Source organism: Porites lutea, chromosome 9, assembly GCF_958299795.1.
Source record: "Porites lutea chromosome 9, jaPorLute2.1, whole genome shotgun sequence".
In the NCBI taxonomy this organism is placed as follows: Eukaryota; Metazoa; Cnidaria; class Anthozoa; order Scleractinia; family Poritidae; genus Porites; species Porites lutea.
In genome coordinates, this window is record NC_133209.1 from 3,171,304 (window position 1) to 3,190,364 (window position 19,061).

General features: G+C 37.7%; 1 protein-coding gene across 6 annotated transcripts; it reads left to right on the forward strand.

Moving 5' to 3' along the window:
• Positions 1-559: 559 nt before the first annotated feature.
• Positions 560-18,910, forward strand: LOC140947633 (uncharacterized). Of its 6 annotated transcripts, XM_073396781.1 has the most exons (13): positions 564-764; positions 847-930; positions 5,736-5,798; positions 6,970-7,688; positions 7,894-7,974; positions 8,303-8,484; positions 8,636-8,832; positions 9,181-9,282; positions 9,400-9,435; positions 14,206-14,252; positions 15,355-15,694; positions 16,266-16,336; positions 17,719-18,910. In XM_073396781.1, exons 1-13 carry the CDS (start codon positions 662-664, stop codon positions 17,851-17,853), a joined length of 2,160 nt encoding a protein of 719 aa, XP_073252882.1. In that variant the 5' UTR covers positions 564-661; the 3' UTR covers positions 17,854-18,910. The 6 variants fall into 6 exon arrangements, 5 of the variants coding, with proteins under 5 accessions (XP_073252887.1, XP_073252882.1, XP_073252883.1 ...); XM_073396786.1 differs by lacking the exon at positions 15,355-15,694 and having other exon boundaries at positions 560-764; XM_073396782.1 differs by lacking the exons at positions 564-764; positions 847-930 and adding an exon at positions 3,074-3,323.
• Positions 18,911-19,061: the final 151 nt, after the last annotated feature.

Here is a 19,061-nt window from a genome sequence, read left to right on the forward strand (position 1 = left end):
GTACTGGCTGCGCTTTGTAAGGAAGTCTCTTCTATTCAAAATAATGAAATGATTGGTAGAAATTGAACGTCAAACTTTAAAACATGACCGACGAATGTATCGTTCCGGCAGTTTATGGATTCCCACGCATTATAGTTTGTCTCTGGTAGGTCAGACAATGGGCGGTAGAGGGGCGGAACTCGGAAATGGTCACATGCTTGCATGTGCACTTTAGTATACCAAATGCACCTCAAATATGAAACTCATTCAACGAAAAACTATGTGTATGATGTCAATGAGGAATAATTGTGGCAACCCGAGCAGGAAAATTCATTGTTTTGCTTTGTTTGGCTAACGGACTTGAAGTATGGACGTAAAACATTCTTCCTGTTTTTAATTTATAATTAAAACTTTATAATGGAACCAGAATAGTAACATCGCGCATGCTCTGTTGACTTAAAGAGGATTTATTGCTGCGTAAGAGGGAGATTCCCTTCCTTTAATCGTGAACCAATGACATGCCAGCAGGAAAAACGAAGATTATATAAAGCGAATGCAAACTTGTTTGCTCAGAGCAAGAAACCAGTCAAACGTGTTTACTGCGACGAAAGACTTAACCCGTTGACTACTCAACTACTCAAACCGGTTTGACTAAAATACTAAACAAGTTTACAAGAGTTGAATGTATAGTGGAGCTATGGTCGGCAGAACAATTTTGTCTCCCTTTCCACCGAAGGTGGCATCACTTCAAGAATTTACTACTCAAATGGACATTGTCGATATAGGTAGGAATTTCGTCGATTTGGTCATGAGTTGACGTTTATCAAAAACGATAAACCGTTTGCCTCTAATTTTTTTACTTTGTAGCTATAAATTGTAACCCAACTGATAACAACTGGCATACATTTGGAGCCAATGTGGAACAAATGCTTCACACTTTGCTTGGCGAAGGTGAGCTATTTTTATTTCTTACGTTATCAGACTTCTTCTTCCCGTCATCCCTTGGGCCCTTATAATTTGATTGTTAGAAACAAGAGGACTGGACTCTAGTCAGCAGCTTTTCGAGTTCGGCCTCGTCCATTAAAGTGTCTGTTACAAAATCAAAAACAAAACAAAACAAAACAAAAATATTCGTCGTAAATCGTCGGGTAATTTCTTTTTCTATGAAATGTTTCGTTATTTATCAACCATGCGATTACTGAAGATAGAAGCCGAGTTGTTCTAGGGCTTGACCTTTTGCGAAATATTACATACCGATTACTCTGAAACAACGATCAGCTGAACTGTGAACAAGCAGATTTCGTGAATCTGTATGACCAAGATACCAATTTTTTTCCCTTTTTAATGTAAGGAACATTGTTTTAGGGTAATGACAGAACAGGATTATTTTCTTTTCAAGAATATCACTATTTAAAAAAAAAATAGATAAATACATAGATAAACAAGAGACGTCTGAGCGCGAGACAGAGAAGAATCGAAGGATGATCAATTAACGTTTCAGATAGGCAATTATCCAACTCATTAGGAGACAAGTTTCAAAACCGCAAAGTACGTCAAAAAGTAAATATTGACTGAGAACAAACTTGTATCTTGGATATGGTAATTTTGTTAGTTACTCACGCTCCGTTGGCACAGTTTCTTATTTTCCTCACGTGACCTTACGCTCCAATGGCGCAATTTCTTATTTTCCTCACATGACCTCGTGGGTTTTATCTCTCGATACCTTTTGTGAAGTTTTGTTTGCGTTAAAAGAGGATAAAAGACCTGAATCCTCTCTTGCTTTGCACGGATAATAGGCGAAGAACTCATGATCTGAATAAAAATTGAAGATGTCGAGCCACAGGAGCCCATCACAGGTTCCTGCGAGCCGTGAATGTGATCAGAGTTACGAGCGACACTGGACACACACTGTGTACTAGTTTCTAAAATTTTTCTATCATTTTGTTATCGGCTGTATCAGTGAACGAGATTGGAACGTTGGCAATGTTTCAAACACAAAGTATAGTTCTGAAAAAAGGAAATTTAGAAGTGAAACCAGGAGTTCATGCTCCTGAAACTTAGTTCTCTCCGCTTCAAAAAATTAAATGTTTTGTTTTTTTCCGCATCAATACCCTCGCGCGAAACAGCACGTCTCCTCGCGCTCACGCGCGAGGAGATTCAGTATTCGCGCGTGAAAATGATTCTGTTCCTCGCGATTTGTTTGATGGTGGAGGTCATGTTATATTTTTACATAGCAGCTTTTAATTAAGGCGATTGTACGTTTGAAGTGTCTGAAATTTCTCAGGCCAGTCTCCGATTTTGAAGCTTTTTATAGAAAGCGCAATTGGGAAAAAAACAACATATCAGATGCACTGCGGTGATCGTTTGCAAAAATAAGGACTTACTAAGGGACTGAATCACAAAAAACGCAAAATCCAAGACACTTCAGAAAAAAAGAATTATCGTGGCATTCTCCCGTTGCGAAGTGCTTATATATGTACTTCATTATTCGGTATCAGGGACGTAAAAACGGCCTCGTAGGAAAGATTTTTAACTTCAAGGGTGAAGGTTGCTTTACCTGCAGAGGATTCTTTGGTAGAAAGATAAGTTTTAACGAAGTTTAAGGCCTTCAAGAACCTTGCATTGATTTCGTTTCTGGTGTAGCCTGCGCATCAAGCTTTTTCAGGGGGAAATGGACGAAGGGAAGATGAAGCCTACTCTCCATTATCTTTCCTCCCGGAACCCTCTTGTAATGAAAGGCCTGATACCCGGTAGGAGAGCATGTCTAAAAAACATCAGATGCTTTTTCTGGCTACATGCAACGAGGCACATGCACTATTCCTTTCTTTTTTAACCAAACTTGTGTCTTTGGAAATGAGAAAACAATTTGTTTTCGCGCAACGAAGCAAAGCAACCTTTCACTGACCTTTCGGCTCTTGTGATTTGTTTGTGGACTTGTTTGTCAAATCGGTATTGATTACGAAATCCAAGTCTGGTGCGCACAGTAATTAAGTGAACTGCGCAAGAATTCCTTATTTAGAAGGTAGCTGTCATTAACAGCCAATCACGGGGCGGGAGGTAAATGAAAGGTGTGTCGCAACAGAGCTTTATGAATATTACAAACCAGATGAACGCGGCTGTCTTCGACTGGCACAAAACGAAACCGGTCAAACAAGTTTACCTCGAAGGAAATTCGTCCCGTTGGACCCCAGCAACCGGTTTGAAAAAGGTCTAAATCAGGTTGAAAAGTTTTTTGCTTGGACATCAGACAAGTCAGACCATGATTAACGAGGCATCTTGGACGCAAATGAAGACAACGACCGCTACAGACGACACGTCCGCTTTCGTGAAGTTCACAGATATAGGTACGAATTTTGTCGCACTGGTGCTCTGATTCGACTGAGATTTGCCTTCTACCTTGTCTTTTGTGTACATTTTAAGTATTTAAGTACTGCATTACAATTTAGCAGATACTTCGTGCAAAACGGGTGAAGCGAAAATCGAAAATTCTTCAATAATCCCGTCACAATCTTTTGTTTTCTTGAAACGTCTTTGTAGTCTCCCATGAGGTTTAGCGGGAATTTGCATACGCTTGTCAGACACTCATCAATGAATGCTCGTGTCTTGAATAATTTATATTTCAGTCGCTTAAGCAAAATATATCAAGTAAGAAATATTGTGGTGCCTCTCAAAGGCACATGGAGAATCAGGCGGTACATCAGGGGAGAAGAAACAGGATTCCTTTGTCAAAGGTTGAAGTGAAACGTAATCCTGTTTCACTGTCAGGCGTTCTAGCTACTTAAGACCGCCAGTTGAATTGCATGAATGGATGTCCAAAATCACTCAAGTTTGTTTCTCCTTTCTGGTATCTAGAAACTCTATCAGTCTGTGCTCGTAAGGAATCCCGTTATATTCCAACGATATTCGTTTTGGAATTTTAAAACCTTATACTGGTTCTGTTGATAAATACGAAATCTAGACTCTTGGACCACAGGTGCGATATGAAAACGTCTTTATAAAGCCCTTTTAAATGCTGTAATTTGAAAGAACCTCTCTCTTGAAATAATGTAACAGCAAATGCTTTTGAACCAAAAAAGGTGCAAGATTATTTTGTTTTCACATTAGGCAGAAAACGCACAAGAAAGCGCAAATAAAATTTACTTCCTGTGCTGTACTGTATTACGCTCGCCACCGGGAGGATTTTGCGAGATGCATCTGCGTATACATCTATGTCTTTAGCTGCCTTGTTTGAATAGAAAAAAGGCACCAAAGAAGGTGTGTATTTTTTCGGAGCAGTTGACAAGACTGTTTTGTCGCTCGGCGAGAAAAACGGGACAAAACACTTATTATTGAAAATATTAAAATTATAAATTAACTGTCAAAACTTGAATTTATCCTAGACAATCTTTATCGCGACTTTATGATAAAGACTTTGTATGGAAGCACTCCCAAATCAGGAAATCACAAACTATCCTCTTAAGAGATAAAATTGAAATTTGCTAAAAATTTAAAGTAACTCTGAAATTTTATTGGCAGATAAAAAAAGAAAATAAAATGAGACTAAATTTTCTTCCCTAATGTGGACATTTGTGACTGGGCGCCATGTGCCATGTGTCAACACTCTTGTTCCATATTTGGAAAAAGAATGATGTCATCGTTTCAAAATAACCAATAGGCGGAGCTACAGTTGATTGATAACTCCCTGGATGCCAAGCGAGCTTCACTTGCAAAGAAAGAAGGCGTGTGGGAAGGATTGGCATAGTTGTTGACTACTCAAAAATCACATTTATCCCGTCAGTTCCACCGTTTATTCTCTTTCCAGAGAGTTTAAATTCTCGCAGAGCGTTTATTTATGTCGAATTCTTGAAACTGAGCTCATAAACTATAGCAAAACGATGGATTTCGTTGAGACAAATCCCTTCGAAACAGGTAATTTTGTTTGCCGGTAAACTCATCCGACTTTGGTTGCCGCCAATTTTATATTTTTTTGAATGGAATACTTGAAACCAATGCTGTGTTCGTAGTAGTTGTATGTTTTTCTCGATAGTATAGTATTTAATATTGATCCACTTCGGTAAACAGCCAGTTTTGGCGGCCAAATGTATTTGATATTTTGGTCACATGTTCTGTGTGAAATGTTCATGCATATTTTAATATTGCTTTTAGTGTATTTTACCCTTCTGCTGTGAGCTCTTCCTGTCAGGGAAGCTGTCAATTTGTTTGTCGTGTAAGCACTCTAAATTTTCCAATTTCCTCGCGTGCTTTTTGCGTGCGTCAAGTGTTTAAAACTTTCATCTCGCTGTTCTCAGCTCGCCCGTGCGACTTGATCAAAGCGATTGTGAAACAACGTGCCAGAATAATGTTATCCGCCGTGAATGATGAAGTTTATCCAACAGCAAGTATAAATGGAACAAACAATGGGAGGTGGCGAACATTTCATTTAAATTTCGCTTTGGATATTTCCGTCAGCCGTAACCTTAATATCAAGATGACCTATGTTAATCAGTACAAAAAGATTTCAATGCAAGTCGTGACCTTGTAAGCGAAGCGTGCAAAAACACGACTTATTTGTTCCGCTGTAACTTGTTATCGACTCTTCCAGCTTATTTAAAGTTTTAATACGTTTTTGTTCCATTTTAGCCCATTAACCGCAAGCGGCATATGGTTTAGCGGTGACAGTGGCGTACAAACCTTGTATTACGTAATTGTACAATAGTTAAGACAACTAATATTCTGGTGTTACATTTCCCTCATTTTAACACGTTTTTCTTTCCCAGATCATTTTACCCCTGACACTCAAGACAAGGAAATTGGACTTTTCAATTCATCACAGCCAAGTGGTGTGTACTGAAATTGTTTTTGATTTTTCCTCCCTTTTTGTAGCAACTAGCCCTGTAACCTTTAACCTACCGCTTTTTTTGTGTCCGTAAGTAATATTTTAGCCTATTTACTGAGAGGCAGATTCCTTTAATTTAGAACAAATAAAATTCAAAGCATTGTAAGCTGTTTTCTACACAGCATGTATCGTCTGCATGATTTCAAAGGAGTGGTGTTCTGCACCGTTCTGGAAACTATTGCATTGGCTCTGCTTGTACTTTGCCCTTTAATTGCCCAATCTTTTAAGTATCGTTTTTCACTAAAAATAACTTGCCTATTTTTGTATTTATTATTTTTGACATTAGCAAGATTTAATACCGATTAATTTATTTTTTAAAGCGTATTTTGTTTTCTTGTGATTTCACACAGAGTTTATGGTTTCCTAATCATAGATAATTGCGGTAATAAATTAGACAAGAAGTTTGTTTTGTATTGCAAAGTGATTTAATTTCATTGGAAGTTGTAAGGTATACTAAAACATTCTTGGTATAAATTCTTCAAAACATATCTGCACAATTAGTTACTTTTGTAAGAAAATGTGCAGTGGTCACTCCAAGTTACACTGCTGTGCTCTCTTTTTTGTGGTAATCAGAAAGTGTGAAAATGGAAACTAAAGCATATATTTTGCAATATATCAATTTTTGAATTCTTAGAATAAACAAATCACCAATTAATCTTGTAGCCAAAGATGGGTTTGTTTTTTTTTTTACAGTTTTGAAGGGGTTTTACTGTGAGATTATGACTCTCTATTTATGTGGTGAATTGGATTCTTATAAGTTCAATTTCTTCCTTCTAAGCCCAGGTTTCGCATTAGCACCACACCCACTTTCCCAGTGCTAGTGTGGATTAAGCCCATCAGGCAGGTGCGAATCATGTATTATTACTAGCCTGGTTTGGTGATGGAAATTTCCATTTTCTACAAATTAATTGGCTTCTATTCAAATAACATTAAATTTTGTCGTTCAAATATCAATAAAGTTGACTGGCCTTGGTGTAAAGATAGCCAAGACAGTATTTCTAGTAAACTCCAGGGTAAAAGAAGTAACAGTAACAGTGGTACAGTTAAGGTATTTAGCTAAACTGGTGAGAGGAATTTTTATTCAGTTCTGAATGTTCAATGCTTTGTCTGTACAGGTGATTTTCCTGCAGGAGGGGATGGACCACCCTTCCCAATGGATTTTCTGGAGACTCCAGTGATTCCCCCACTTCCAGGAATGATTGACCTTTATGAATCAGATGTTTCTGACAGTTGTCCAGCATCACCTTCCCCACTTTCCTCACCATCAGTCAGGTCATCATCCTCAGAGAGTGGTATTGAGGATGTCAGTGATATGGAAGATACACCATCTGTTTGCAGTCAGATAATTGGGGGAAATGCCGTCATGAAGAAAGGAAACCCCCCTTCCCCACTGAATTCTCTAACCCAAGCGTCAGAGATTACCAGTGGTGGTAAAAAGCGACGCAAAAGCTCAAGGAAAACCTCCAGTGACAGCAGTGTGTTGGAGGAACTGAACAAGTTACTTGCTGCAACATCGACTTCAGTGGATCATTCTGGGTTCCAGCCCTCTCAGGCCATTACTGGCCTTGATGTTATGGTTGGCATTCAGACCACAGCATCCCCAACTTCTGTGTCCAACAGTTGCCCTCTGTCTGTTGAGGGTGGTCAGGCCACCACACTTGCTCAGGCATTGTCCATTTCTTCATCCTCCAATCAGATGATGTCATCAGCCTCTGTTACCAAAGTCAGCAGCTCTCCACCAGCTGCTCCTTTGTCCAAAACAAGGAGCAAACCATCCAGGAATACCAAAAAGTCTGATGAACCAAAGATTGTCATAGTTGAAGAGCCTGAAGAGGTAGGTTAAACCTGTTCACACTGCGCTGCAACAACACATAGACTAGCTTTCACATTGATCCATATTATCTGTTTAGTTGGTCTAATGAGTATACTGAAAAAGACCATGACTTTTGTGACCTGTTACGTCCTCTCCATTCTAATGTTGCATAATGTTATACTTTGCCATGTACTTACAGCTGAGTTTTACTATTTTTTTTTTGTAGAACTATAGAGCAAGATATGAAAGTGAAGGATGCAGAGGTCCAATTCATGGATCTCAAGAAAACAGTTTTCCAGCTGTTAAGGTAAGCCCAGTGTCCTGGTTGAGTTTTTCTGTCATCCATGAGGGAAAGATGATGCTATCAAGCAGATTAGTATTAGAAAAATCAATAATTCAACATTACTGTAATATCGTTGTATGGAAAGTGTTATCCACCTTTTGTATAACTGGGGCCAAGTTCGGAAAAAACAGACCAACACATAGTTGTTTTCGTATCAAAATATGTTGTCATCGTAATCCGAATTTCTTGACCCTTCATTGGAAGCATTAACAGGATTTCACTCTTTTGGGTGATAACAGTTGGCTTGTGAGCCCAGTGATATGATGTTGAATTTGCCTGTTTATCTACTTAGGTTACTGGATATACTGGTTCAGTTTGGATTACAGTTCACCTAACTACCAGTGGTGGTGTGCCGCATTATCACTCTATTCATGGTCCTGGATCCACTAAGGTGCCTTGTAAAGAGACCACATTACCTGGGGGAGTCCCAGCTGTTCAAGTAATGGTTGCACCGGATTCAAATATGACTGCTGTGTAAGTACTTGCCTTTGCACATAGTTAAGAAAGGAGTGCTTGAGTTCTAACTCTGATAAAGGCAACAATTAATGCAGTATTAAGTGTAGAACATCCTTTTTGTTATTGGACAGAATTTGAACTAATTATGTTGATACCCTTTTGTCTGCAGGCTTGATTCTTTAAGCATTCGTAGACTGCGAAACTGGGAAGGTGATCGAGAATTGAGAAAAAGGGGTATTGATCCAAGAACATGGAAGAAAGAACGCAAGGAAGCTCGGCTCTTGTTTCAGGCAGAGATCCCTGAACATGATGGCCATCCTGCCATTAAGCTTACTTCCAAGTCCAAAGTCTTCCAATGTAGTTCAAGTAAGTTTGAGTTGTGGAATACCTTTATTTTCTCCACCAAGCCCAGGGATGCCCTTAAGAGGCAGCTGCTGGCTAATTTCAGCAAGTGAAAATGACCCTACAACCAGCTCCAATTGCTCTGGAAAACAAAGACATGGGGTCATTTTAACGGTTCATTTGAGTGAAAAAGCTGGCTTGACTCATAAAAATGCCAGCCTAGCTTTTCTTTAGCTACATCCCTGCATGCCCAAATTTCAACTCAGGTTCTCATTCTTGTGGAATAAAGTGCAACTCCTCTTACTCTTATTGATTATGTAGGAATCTTAACAATGTGTTAACTTTGTTTGCTTCTGTTTTTTTTCTATGTAGCTGGTCCCCCTGGAAATCCTGAAATCTGGTGGGCCAGTATCAGTGAGGGTTCTGTTGAGGGTGGCGATGAACTGGGTCTGATTGGAAAAAAGTTTCAGTCAGGTGAATTGTTTTAAGTGTTGTTGTTGGTACCTTTTTTCAGCAAGTTTAGTGACATTTTCTTCTGTAGTGTTTGCTTCAGGATCGTGAATTAATCAGCTGTTTTGTCTACTGTTGCAGGTTTCAAAGTACGATTCTTCTCGGCCAATCCATCTGGTAGGATTTCCGTCTCTTTTTGCTTGTTAAAGTTGGTGTTGTTCACAGGAGTTTAAGCAAGGTGTAATTTCTTGTCCCATACTTTCTGTGTGTCAGTGATATCCTCCATGTTGAACTAAAACTCTAAATTACGTAGTGGATGTGGCTGACTGGCAGGAAACTTTGGATGAAAATGTGCACCTTACTTTTATTCTTGTGATTATGGATGTCAAATTACAATGCACAGTTCCCGTCGAGACAATTTAAATATTATTTGGTTGATTGGTTGAACAGTTTAAAGTTTTTTTATTGTATAAAATGTAAGAAGATTGTTTACAAGCTTTAAAGAGGTGTCAGATAAAATTAAAAACCGTAGTGAAAAAATCAGTTGACAAGCATTGTAGTTTGAAGTCCCAGCTCTTTTATATTTTTCTTTTGTTTGAAACTGGCATGCCTCTTGTGGAAAAATTTTTTTAACCAAGCTTTTGATCATCTAGACTTCACCAATTTGTGATTATTTTTGTACTAAAAGTTCACAAAATTGAAAACACCATTGTTGAATTTGTGGTTAATTTGGCTCTCATTTTGAACTTTTTGAAACACTGATGTCTGTATTGTACAAATGTCCATCTGTGTCTGGTCTCTGAGAGATTACTCTGTTGAGGGTATTAAGGTGGTTTTCTAGTCTGTTGGCTATGAGAGGGCAAGCTTGGTTGGGTGGGAAAGTGGTGGGGTTGGAATGAAAGGTGTGCAATAAATTGGGAATAAAACAAATGTCTTCAGGGTTTCAGGGGATTAAAGTGTCGCCCTATGGTGCTTTTGTTACACCCATGTCTAATGAGCACCATAAAACATCAACAGATGTGCTTCCAGTTTTATGCAAGTTCCAAAAATTGAAATATCAAACTGAAAATATGCTCCTCCATTGTTGTCCTATGCTATTAAAATGAACTGAGCAGAAAGGTTGAATAAGCAATGTCTGTCTGTTGGTTGAAAAAAGATACAGTTCTGGTAAATGCAAAACAGCACATTTTCTGGATGTTCAATGGTGGTTCTTAATGAGCTTCAAGCTAAGCACTTCAGGGCGATATTTTTATTCAACTGGCTTACTTATGAAGATATATGTTTGTAACCAAAACATAAGTTGTCAAAAGCTTTTTTGCAGAGAGAAAATTCAGTTTGGACAGAGAAATTCTTGTTGGCTCATATTAAGTTTCTTTTGGAACATCTAGCAGTGAAGCACACCAGCACTGTATAGTTGCTTAACAGAGACAATCATATTGTCTTCCAGCTGTTAGTTCTCTGAAGAGAACTCTATAGCTGTACTTGAATGATAAGTTTCAGGAGAGTTTCTGAGGAGATCATACACTGGAGGCATGTTGGTTTGTATTTGAAAATTTGATGCTTTGTAGAACCAAGATCCAAAATATATACCTGAATATATTTTGCCACAAATATATATTATTGTGTTGGTGGCATGGTCGTTGGATGGGAGGCACTGAGTTCTTTCTTGAAAGTTTTTACTGGTTACATTTTAATGAAACAAAGTCAGAAGTAAGCAAGTGCTAGGTGAATGAATTTGATGCATCTTGGTTGTGCAAAGTTCCTTTGGGGATTATTTTATATGATGTTTAGATGCATTGCGTTATTGGGTATTGGGTTTGAAGGTTTTAACATGCTGATTACAGTTGTTGCGCTTCCAGAGTTGACACTGTGTTGACCACAATGGACATTGCTCACATAATTGCTTTTTTACCAGTGGAAGCTGTATTATTACAGGTGCTCGACGGTGTCCTTTCTCTAAAATCTGTTTGAAATTAATAAAAGTAATAATTCTAATTTGGTCTGCATTTTAATAGGCCAAAGTTATTCCATCACTGTCAAGAACTTCTTTATTCTTGTGCTCCTTCTTATTTTAATCCTGAAATAAGTTTCAATCTTTTCAATGTAAACAAAGGTATTACTGTTAAAACAAGATGTAGATTTCATATCTCTTGTAACAATCTGATGTAACTTTGTAAGAATCATACACTAGCTTTTAAGTATTTTTGTGACATTTTTCTCTTTTTGGCATGAACCAAACTTGTAAAGGTTAGGGTTTTCTTACTGACAGAAATGTAACTCGATTTGATGCACAAGTTTTAGTCAAAGCTAGCTCTTTTTCATCAAAATCTAGTTTTTGTTTACACCAGGAAATGTTTACCAGGCTTCTCAAGTGCAGGCAAGATTCTGAGGTTGCTGTTATTCCAGACCTATAAAGTTATATTTTTTTTACTTTCTTTTTTGTGAATGTTCTTGCTTGTCCAAAATGATGCAGATTACCAGAAACCAATTTACGAGTTTACCATAAGAATAAGAATGGTCCCGGGCAAAAATATTTGTATGTTAATGAATTTCACTGAACTTGACCATAACAGTAAACGTTCTTTTGAGAGGGAATGAGTTAGGAAAAGCAGAACGAAAAGTTCTCACGTCTCACTCTAATCAGCACACAACTTCAGAGAAAATATATCTCAAATTTACTAATCTCCCTTTACTACTGAACATTGATTTGCACTATTTGACCGTTGACAGTGCTCCTTGATGAGCTATACAGCAATCTGTGTTAACAGCAATCTCCTTATTTTGCACTGTAAAGAATTTTATGCAGTTTCGTCACATTGATGTAATAGGCAACTTATTGCCAGGGCTGAAGACTAACACTTCAATTTTATAGCCCAGTGACTTTGACAAATTTGATTGCACTGACAAGACAAATTTTTCACCAGCCAAACTAAATTAAATGAGTTCACTCAATTGTTTTGCAAGTTGGTTAAAATGGAAGAAAATTGGCATAACATCACGTGCTTTTTGAAAAAGAAAAAATTTCTTGGCCTTGTGAACAGATTTTCATCACTTTTATTTTATTTCTGTCATGAATAGTAGCAAGTGGTGGAGCATAAACAAACAGACATATAAACCAACTGTAAATTACATGATTCAACTTATTTGTATGGTTTTGCACCAGTCCATGTGCTTGGAAATTTTCTCCTAATTGAACAGCCAACAGAGGTGCAAGATTGACTTGCTGTCTTTCAATACCAAGCTACAATTGGTCCTAAGTTCTTCTTTCTAACTTTATACGTGGAATTATTGAACAAGAATTTTCAATGTTACATTGGCAAGAGCTTAGGTTTTGTATTACTTGAGAAGTATTGGTAAACATTTTCTGTTTCGAAAGCAATGTGTGAGCAATTATTATTGTGGTATCCTGTCGACAACATACACTTCATTACAGTGGAAGACAATTTCGCATGAATTTTATCTCCACAGTTGCACAGTGAGACAAGTTTTTTGTCTTTTTAGTTTTTATTCGGTTTTCCTTGATATTGAAATGGCATTGTCTTTGGTGAGGTCTGCTAAAGGCCCTGAATAAGGTGTCTTTAGCTAAATGTGATTTGAAAGAGTTGCTTGTCTGCAGTTACTCTCTAAGTTTTTTTTTTTATAGAACTAGTTTGAATGTTGTTTGATTCGTGGAGTTGCAGTAAATATTATTTGATTCGAAATAGCAAAATGCATCCTTGTGTCAAATTATTTCTCTTGTTAACTCGATTTTACTCCTTACCGAAGACAATGGCAGTTCTCATTTATTTTTATTTTTGGAAGTTTGGATCATGAGGGCTTTATTTGCAATGGTGATTTTTCTTGTCGGTCAGTTGCATCCGAGCTCTCATGATTCAAGACTTTTTAGTTACTTTTTTTGTTTTCTGTGAATCAATGCTTTGGAGATCTAAATTTTTCGTCAAAACTGTATTCTAAATCATTTTTAATTAAATTGGATTTACCTCCATTGCTAGATCACAAAAAATACTTGGTTGCAAACTTTGTAGTGGGCAAAGAACCAACACATTTGTGTGTGTGTGCACCACATTTTAATGGATTCTAGATGTTGTTTTTACTTGCCTGCATCACGTAGAACAAGTGGAGTGGAAAGGGGCAGGGAGGGGTTTGGAGAAAGGAAAAAAAATGCTAACACAAAAAAAGCTTTTTTAGCCCTTATATGTTTATATTTGGAGGAGATTAGCTCAACTTGTGTTGGTTGTTTGTTGAGTACAAAGGTTGTTTCCACTTTGTGCATGAAGGGTTATTGATGGGTTTGTTTCATGTTTCATTACTTTTACTCAGCCTTGAAGGGAATGGCAGTTCAAAATCTTAAGGTGTTTTGATAATCAAAGAAACCCCTTCCTCAGCATGGAGGGAAAGTAAACCATGGCTTTAATGATTATCCCTTTTCTTTGTTTCCTTTCCTTGTATGTCTTACAGTCTGCACAACAAAATATATTTTTCATTTCGAGTTGTCATTTTATGGTTTGAACTTCAGTGAAGAAAATAGGACAAGTACATGTTGCAGTGTTTGATTTCTATTTCGCCATTTTCTGTTTACTTTACTTTTCAATTGACAATTTTCATTTTTTCTCAAATCATGTCCTTATTCAAATTTTATAATCCTTACTTAAAACATTAATCACCATTTCACTGTAACTACTTCATTTAATTTACTCTAATTCTCTGCCATCCCTCTTCTGGCTTATTAGCCAGTTGACACATCAAGCAGCCAGGTCATTTGCAAATGAAAGCATCCCGCCCTCTTCAATACATGTCTGCTTGATGTAGTCCAACGTAAAACTCGGGGGGGTTGGAAGGTCTGGGATGGGAAGTGCTGACTGGGGTTTGTTGGCATCTGCTTGTGTTTCAGAGCATAAGAGAATGTTTAGGACTTTTGTTCAATGTGTCATAACTTTTGCCTTGCAGAAACTTGGGAGAGTTTTGCAGAGGTCGACAAGAGTAAGTCACATCAGGTGAGGAATGGGTGTAGCTCTACTTTTACAATGTAAGGGTCTCATTTCTCAGCTCTCAACTTTTTCATCTCTGGAAGGACAAAGTATGATTTCATCCTGTTACAACCCATTTCTGAGTTTGAAACACCCTCGCTTTGAAAGTGAGGCCAAATGCAATACCTTGCTTGTGAAAATGAGCTTTTTTGGATATGAATAACGGTGTTCTCCAGAAAATATTGATACTGATACTGATATCAAAGACTTTGCATGTAGCATTGTTTTGAAATGGAAGCTTGGAGCTGCTCAGAATGACCTGTTGCTTGACTTCTATTCTACCTTACGCACATACCTAGCAAGGCTTTCTGGATCAGATAAATTATTAGAAATCTAAAGAAAGAGTTCCTAGGGAAACTTACCAAAGTCCCAAGAGTGGCCAACATCAATTGTCTTCTAACAATATCATTACATTATCAAGGGAAAAGGTTATGAGAAGGAAATGCTGTAAACCTTTATCAAATTCTCTCAACTAATACTTTAAGGAAATATATGGGGATCAGTCTGGAGAATTTGTGTGTGGATAATGCAGCCTAAAGCATTATTAAGTAGCGATAATTTGTAAAGAAATAATTAATTTATTTTGGCATGTACAGTTTCGCATGTGCCTTGAAAGTCTTTGAATCTTAAAACAAAAATGCAAGGCCTTGAATGTCCTTGAAAATTGCAGTTGGTACTGGAAAGTCCTTGAATTTCAATGCTAACTTAATAGGGTAAGGAAAAATGCAAAGGAAAAGGAGCAAACACAAAGACCTTTGGGATAAAATTCTCCTGATGTGGAAGAACTGCAAAAGAGACAAAATGTGTCCTTGAAAGTCCTTGAAAAGTACTTGAATTTTTTTGTTCAAAACTGGGTACTAACCCTTCATGTTCATGGTTTGGCAGTAATTATGATAGACCAGTACAACTTAAGATTGTCAACTGGTCAGAGTGATTCTAAGAGCTGTCCGAATTTGACTTAGCCTTTGTCAGCTCAGTGGCAGAGATAAAAAGTCTGCCAAGAGTGGTGAGGACAAATTGTAGCGATCTTGAAGACAAAATGTTAATTTGCTTTGTTTGTTATCCACAGGGTGCTGCTGTAGTGCTCACTCCTGCATATTGTGACACTCAGATAACCTCTCCCGTCACTGTTAATGTGGTGGTAATGTTTGGAAACGGCAGAGATGCAAAATCCAGTGATCCTATTGAGTTCACTTACAAACCTAAACCAAACGTACAGGTTCAGGAAGTTCAAATGCATCCTAGTCTGCCTGTTGCCACTGATAATTTCTTGCAAGTGGATTTTATCAATCCTATTGGAGATGTTGTGATGAACAACATACCCCATGAACTACTGCAACCACCCACACCAGCTCCGGAACCCCCCCAACCAGCGACAGTTGTATTGCCTGTGCTGAATGATGAACAAGGTAACAAGTGACGGCAGTATTATTGTTAGGCTGCTTGTTTTTTTTGCCTAGGGCCCAGTTGTTTGTGGGCCAATCAGTGTTAATCTTAAGGCAAATTTTAATCAGGTTTTCTCTTTCTTTTGTTCAAAAACGTTTTTGCGGAATTTTCTCTACACAGGGATCCATATTCCCAGTCATCTGGTCATCCCGACAAAGCATGTTCTGCTTTTATATTCTGAATTCAAATTTCAAACTGTCCCGGGGTTATCTTGACCCAGCTTTGAACAACCCGGCACAGGGTGCAACCGAAAGCAAAAAAATAATAATAATAAAATAGTAATACAGTACAGATAAGCGGGAAAGTCAGCTTTGAAACCACCCGGTTTTCTCAACAGACCATGGCTGTGAACTAGTTGCATTCAAGACATTAATCCATTGGTGTTCTCAAGTTCTATTTTGCCATAGAAACCCCTGCCCTCTTCCCCCACCTGATTTGATTCAAACCAAACCAGACTTGAATTTTTTGAAGGTAGCAAAGGCATCAGTTTGCTTGATGAGGTGCTTATTGTTGTGGTTGTCAATTTGTCTTTAGATTGGCAGTCAATGTGTCTTGTTCTTGGGGAGCTGCATAAGCAAGGACAACTTTCCACGGAACATGTCAAGGTACTCATCACTTAATTATGACCACCAGCTTGCTAAAAAGGTTATGGTCGGTTTAACTATGCCAGGCTGTAGTCAACTTGCAAAAAGACTATCACTTTTTTCTTAGTCCTGAACTGTCTTTTACAGTACAGTCAAATCTCTCTAAGACGGACACCTTTGGGACTGGCACTAGCTGTCCGTCTTAGAGAGATGTCCGTCTTATAGATAGTCAAATAGAGGGAGCTAAGAAAGGCAGGGACCAACTCTAGGTGTCCATTTTACAGAGGTGCGCGTCTTATAGAGGTGTCCGTTAAGAGAGAGTCAACTGTATACCATATGTTACAGTATTTACAGTCAAACCCTGTTAATACGGACACTGTGAAGGGTCTATAGAAAGTGTCTCTATTAACGAGGTCTCCATATTAGGTGGGTCATGTTATTAAAGTGAAAAAAAAAACAGGTTCTAATAGTACAAATGTATTACTAAGGGGATAAAAGAGGACATAAGCATCATCAAATGTAACATCTCTAATCTTCACAAAGCTGTTACTCTACAGACTAAATCCACAGAAACACTCAAATCGCTCACTGCAGTCCTAATGCAGAGGCCATAGGTTTTGAATCTTTAAATTTGTAATATTATTGCCACATCATCTTCATAAAATTATTAAGTATTTCTTAATCAAAACCATTCTCTGCATAACATGAAGGATGCCAAAATAGGCTGAAATTGATGACTGAAAATCATTCAATCTGGTGTATTGTAGCACTGGGAACATTGAAATGCTGTCAACTGTAGGAATTTTCACCTTCAGAAAGGAAGGATCTGTTACAGTAAAGAGTTAAAGTGAAGTGTCCGCTTTAGCGAGGTTGACGTTCTGTGAGAGTCTGTTGATTAGGCAAGAAAAAAGTGTCTGTTGTCCGCATTAGAGGGTGTCCGTATACCGTATAAGTGAGTTGAATTATTTAGAAATAATATAAGGGCTTTCCCCAGGGACAAAGAAAAGTGTCTCTAAAAACGAGGTGTCCATAGTAAGCAGGGGTTCGACTGTACTTAAAAATGTTCATTCTTCAATAGGCACTAACCTCAATGAGTGTCCACCAGCTCTAAGTGTATAAATAAGTGCCTCTTGAACATAGCACTGATATCACAACATAGACGTTTTTTTCTTATACAGGACCTCTTTCTTCTCCACTAGGTCATTCCCATCAGACCTATTGCTATGTCCTTGCAGAGCTCTTTCATTTGTATTCTGTTAGTTTGTTTTTCAAGCAACTCCTCCCCCTATTGATTAAGTTCCCTCTGAATAAGCTTCCCTGTCCACTTTTGGCTCAATTTTTGTGTCTTGTTTAAGCAAGTACGTTATTTGTATTTTTTTTTAATACAAACTGGTTAATTTCAGGAGTTATGTGAGTACGTGAAGAGAAGGGACACTCTACTTCTTCAAGCATTTCGTACTGCAAGAACAGCAAGCACTATAGAACAACTACAGGCGAACTTCAAACAGTATCTGTCTGGGATGCTTTGTAATTTGTAGATTGTATTGTCCATGTAAATTAAATTATGTTAATAAGCAATAGTTTATACGTATACATTAATTTTATTACCACCAAAATTAAATTTATTTCTTTGATATAAAAAGCTCAGGAGAAAAAAAGAGATGAAAAAAAAAATGTAAATTTGTTATCCCAGTCATGCTTGTTGTTAGATTTGTAGGTGATAATAAATATGACAAAGAAGTCCTCGGATTTTGTTGCTTCTGTTGTATTTGTTACCATGTGCATGTTAGATACAACTTTGATTGGGAGGTATTCACAAATATTGAAAAATAGTTTGTAACTGACAATATATTATTGTAGTTTACAGAACAGGTGATCCACCTGGTGTTATACCCTATCCTTAAAAGAAGTGGATTTCCTTTTTCACAAGCTTAAAGGTCACTTCTATCTTGTGGCCCAGACATTAAGGCAACATTGCATTTGCATGTAACAAATTAGCACGGCCCCCATCTACCCCTCCAGATCCAGGTGCCTTGTCATTCTTGTAACATTGTTGTATGCTTTGTGGCTTGTAACAATTTCAAGGGTGAAAATGCACTTTTCCTAGTCCTAAGCAGAATGATGCTATATTTATCTGATTTCATAGTTACACTGCTCACCGTCACGGTTGTTACTTTCTGTTATAATCTTTCTCTTAAATAGTTTTTCTTGAATAATTATTATTTTTTACACACTATTGATTGGACAAGGGAGTCGTCATGATTTTGAAATTGCTAACAATAACACGACTGATGGTAATCACCGACATCCCTTTAAAAATTGTAGTAACAAACTTGACACGTCAAGCTCTATCTTTTTTGTCTTGGGTTTTGGTGTCTTTGCGGTTCCTTCGCGTATCTGGTGATTTCAAAATCAATGTGGCTCTTCCACACCTTTGACTTGCCAACTAACTTATTTTCTTTTCAGGAAACTATTAATTAAAATACGCTATGATTACTTGATGTTGTAATACCGTGTGTTATTTGTCCTTGTATCATGCAAGTTTGCGGTCTTGCCATAAGTGGATAGGTTTGATTAGTGTTATATAAACAAACCCCCCCCCCAAAAAAGAAAATGAAAAAAAAATTGAGGGAACCTCGTCATTACGATTCCGTTGTCGTTTTTGCTTGATCACGTAACGGTGTTTTAAGTAAGTTCGGCATGTTCAGCCTGACGCGGAGACGGTTTTGAGGTCGTAAGCCATCAT

What these genes read in the sequence shown, in the direction of transcription:
- LOC140947633 (XM_073396781.1), top strand. Translation starts at nt 662, where the DNA reads ATGTATAGTGGAGCTATGGTCGGCAGAACAATTTTGTCTCCCTTTCCA. An exon ending in ACAAGAGTAAGTCACATCAG is followed by an intron (nt 14,253 to 15,354) that starts GTGAGGAATGGG and finishes TGTTATCCACAG; the next exon opens with GGTGCTGCTGTAGTGCTCAC. An exon ending in TGTGCTGAATGATGAACAAG is followed by an intron (nt 15,695 to 16,265) that starts GTAACAAGTGAC and finishes ATTTGTCTTTAG; the next exon opens with ATTGGCAGTCAATGTGTCTT.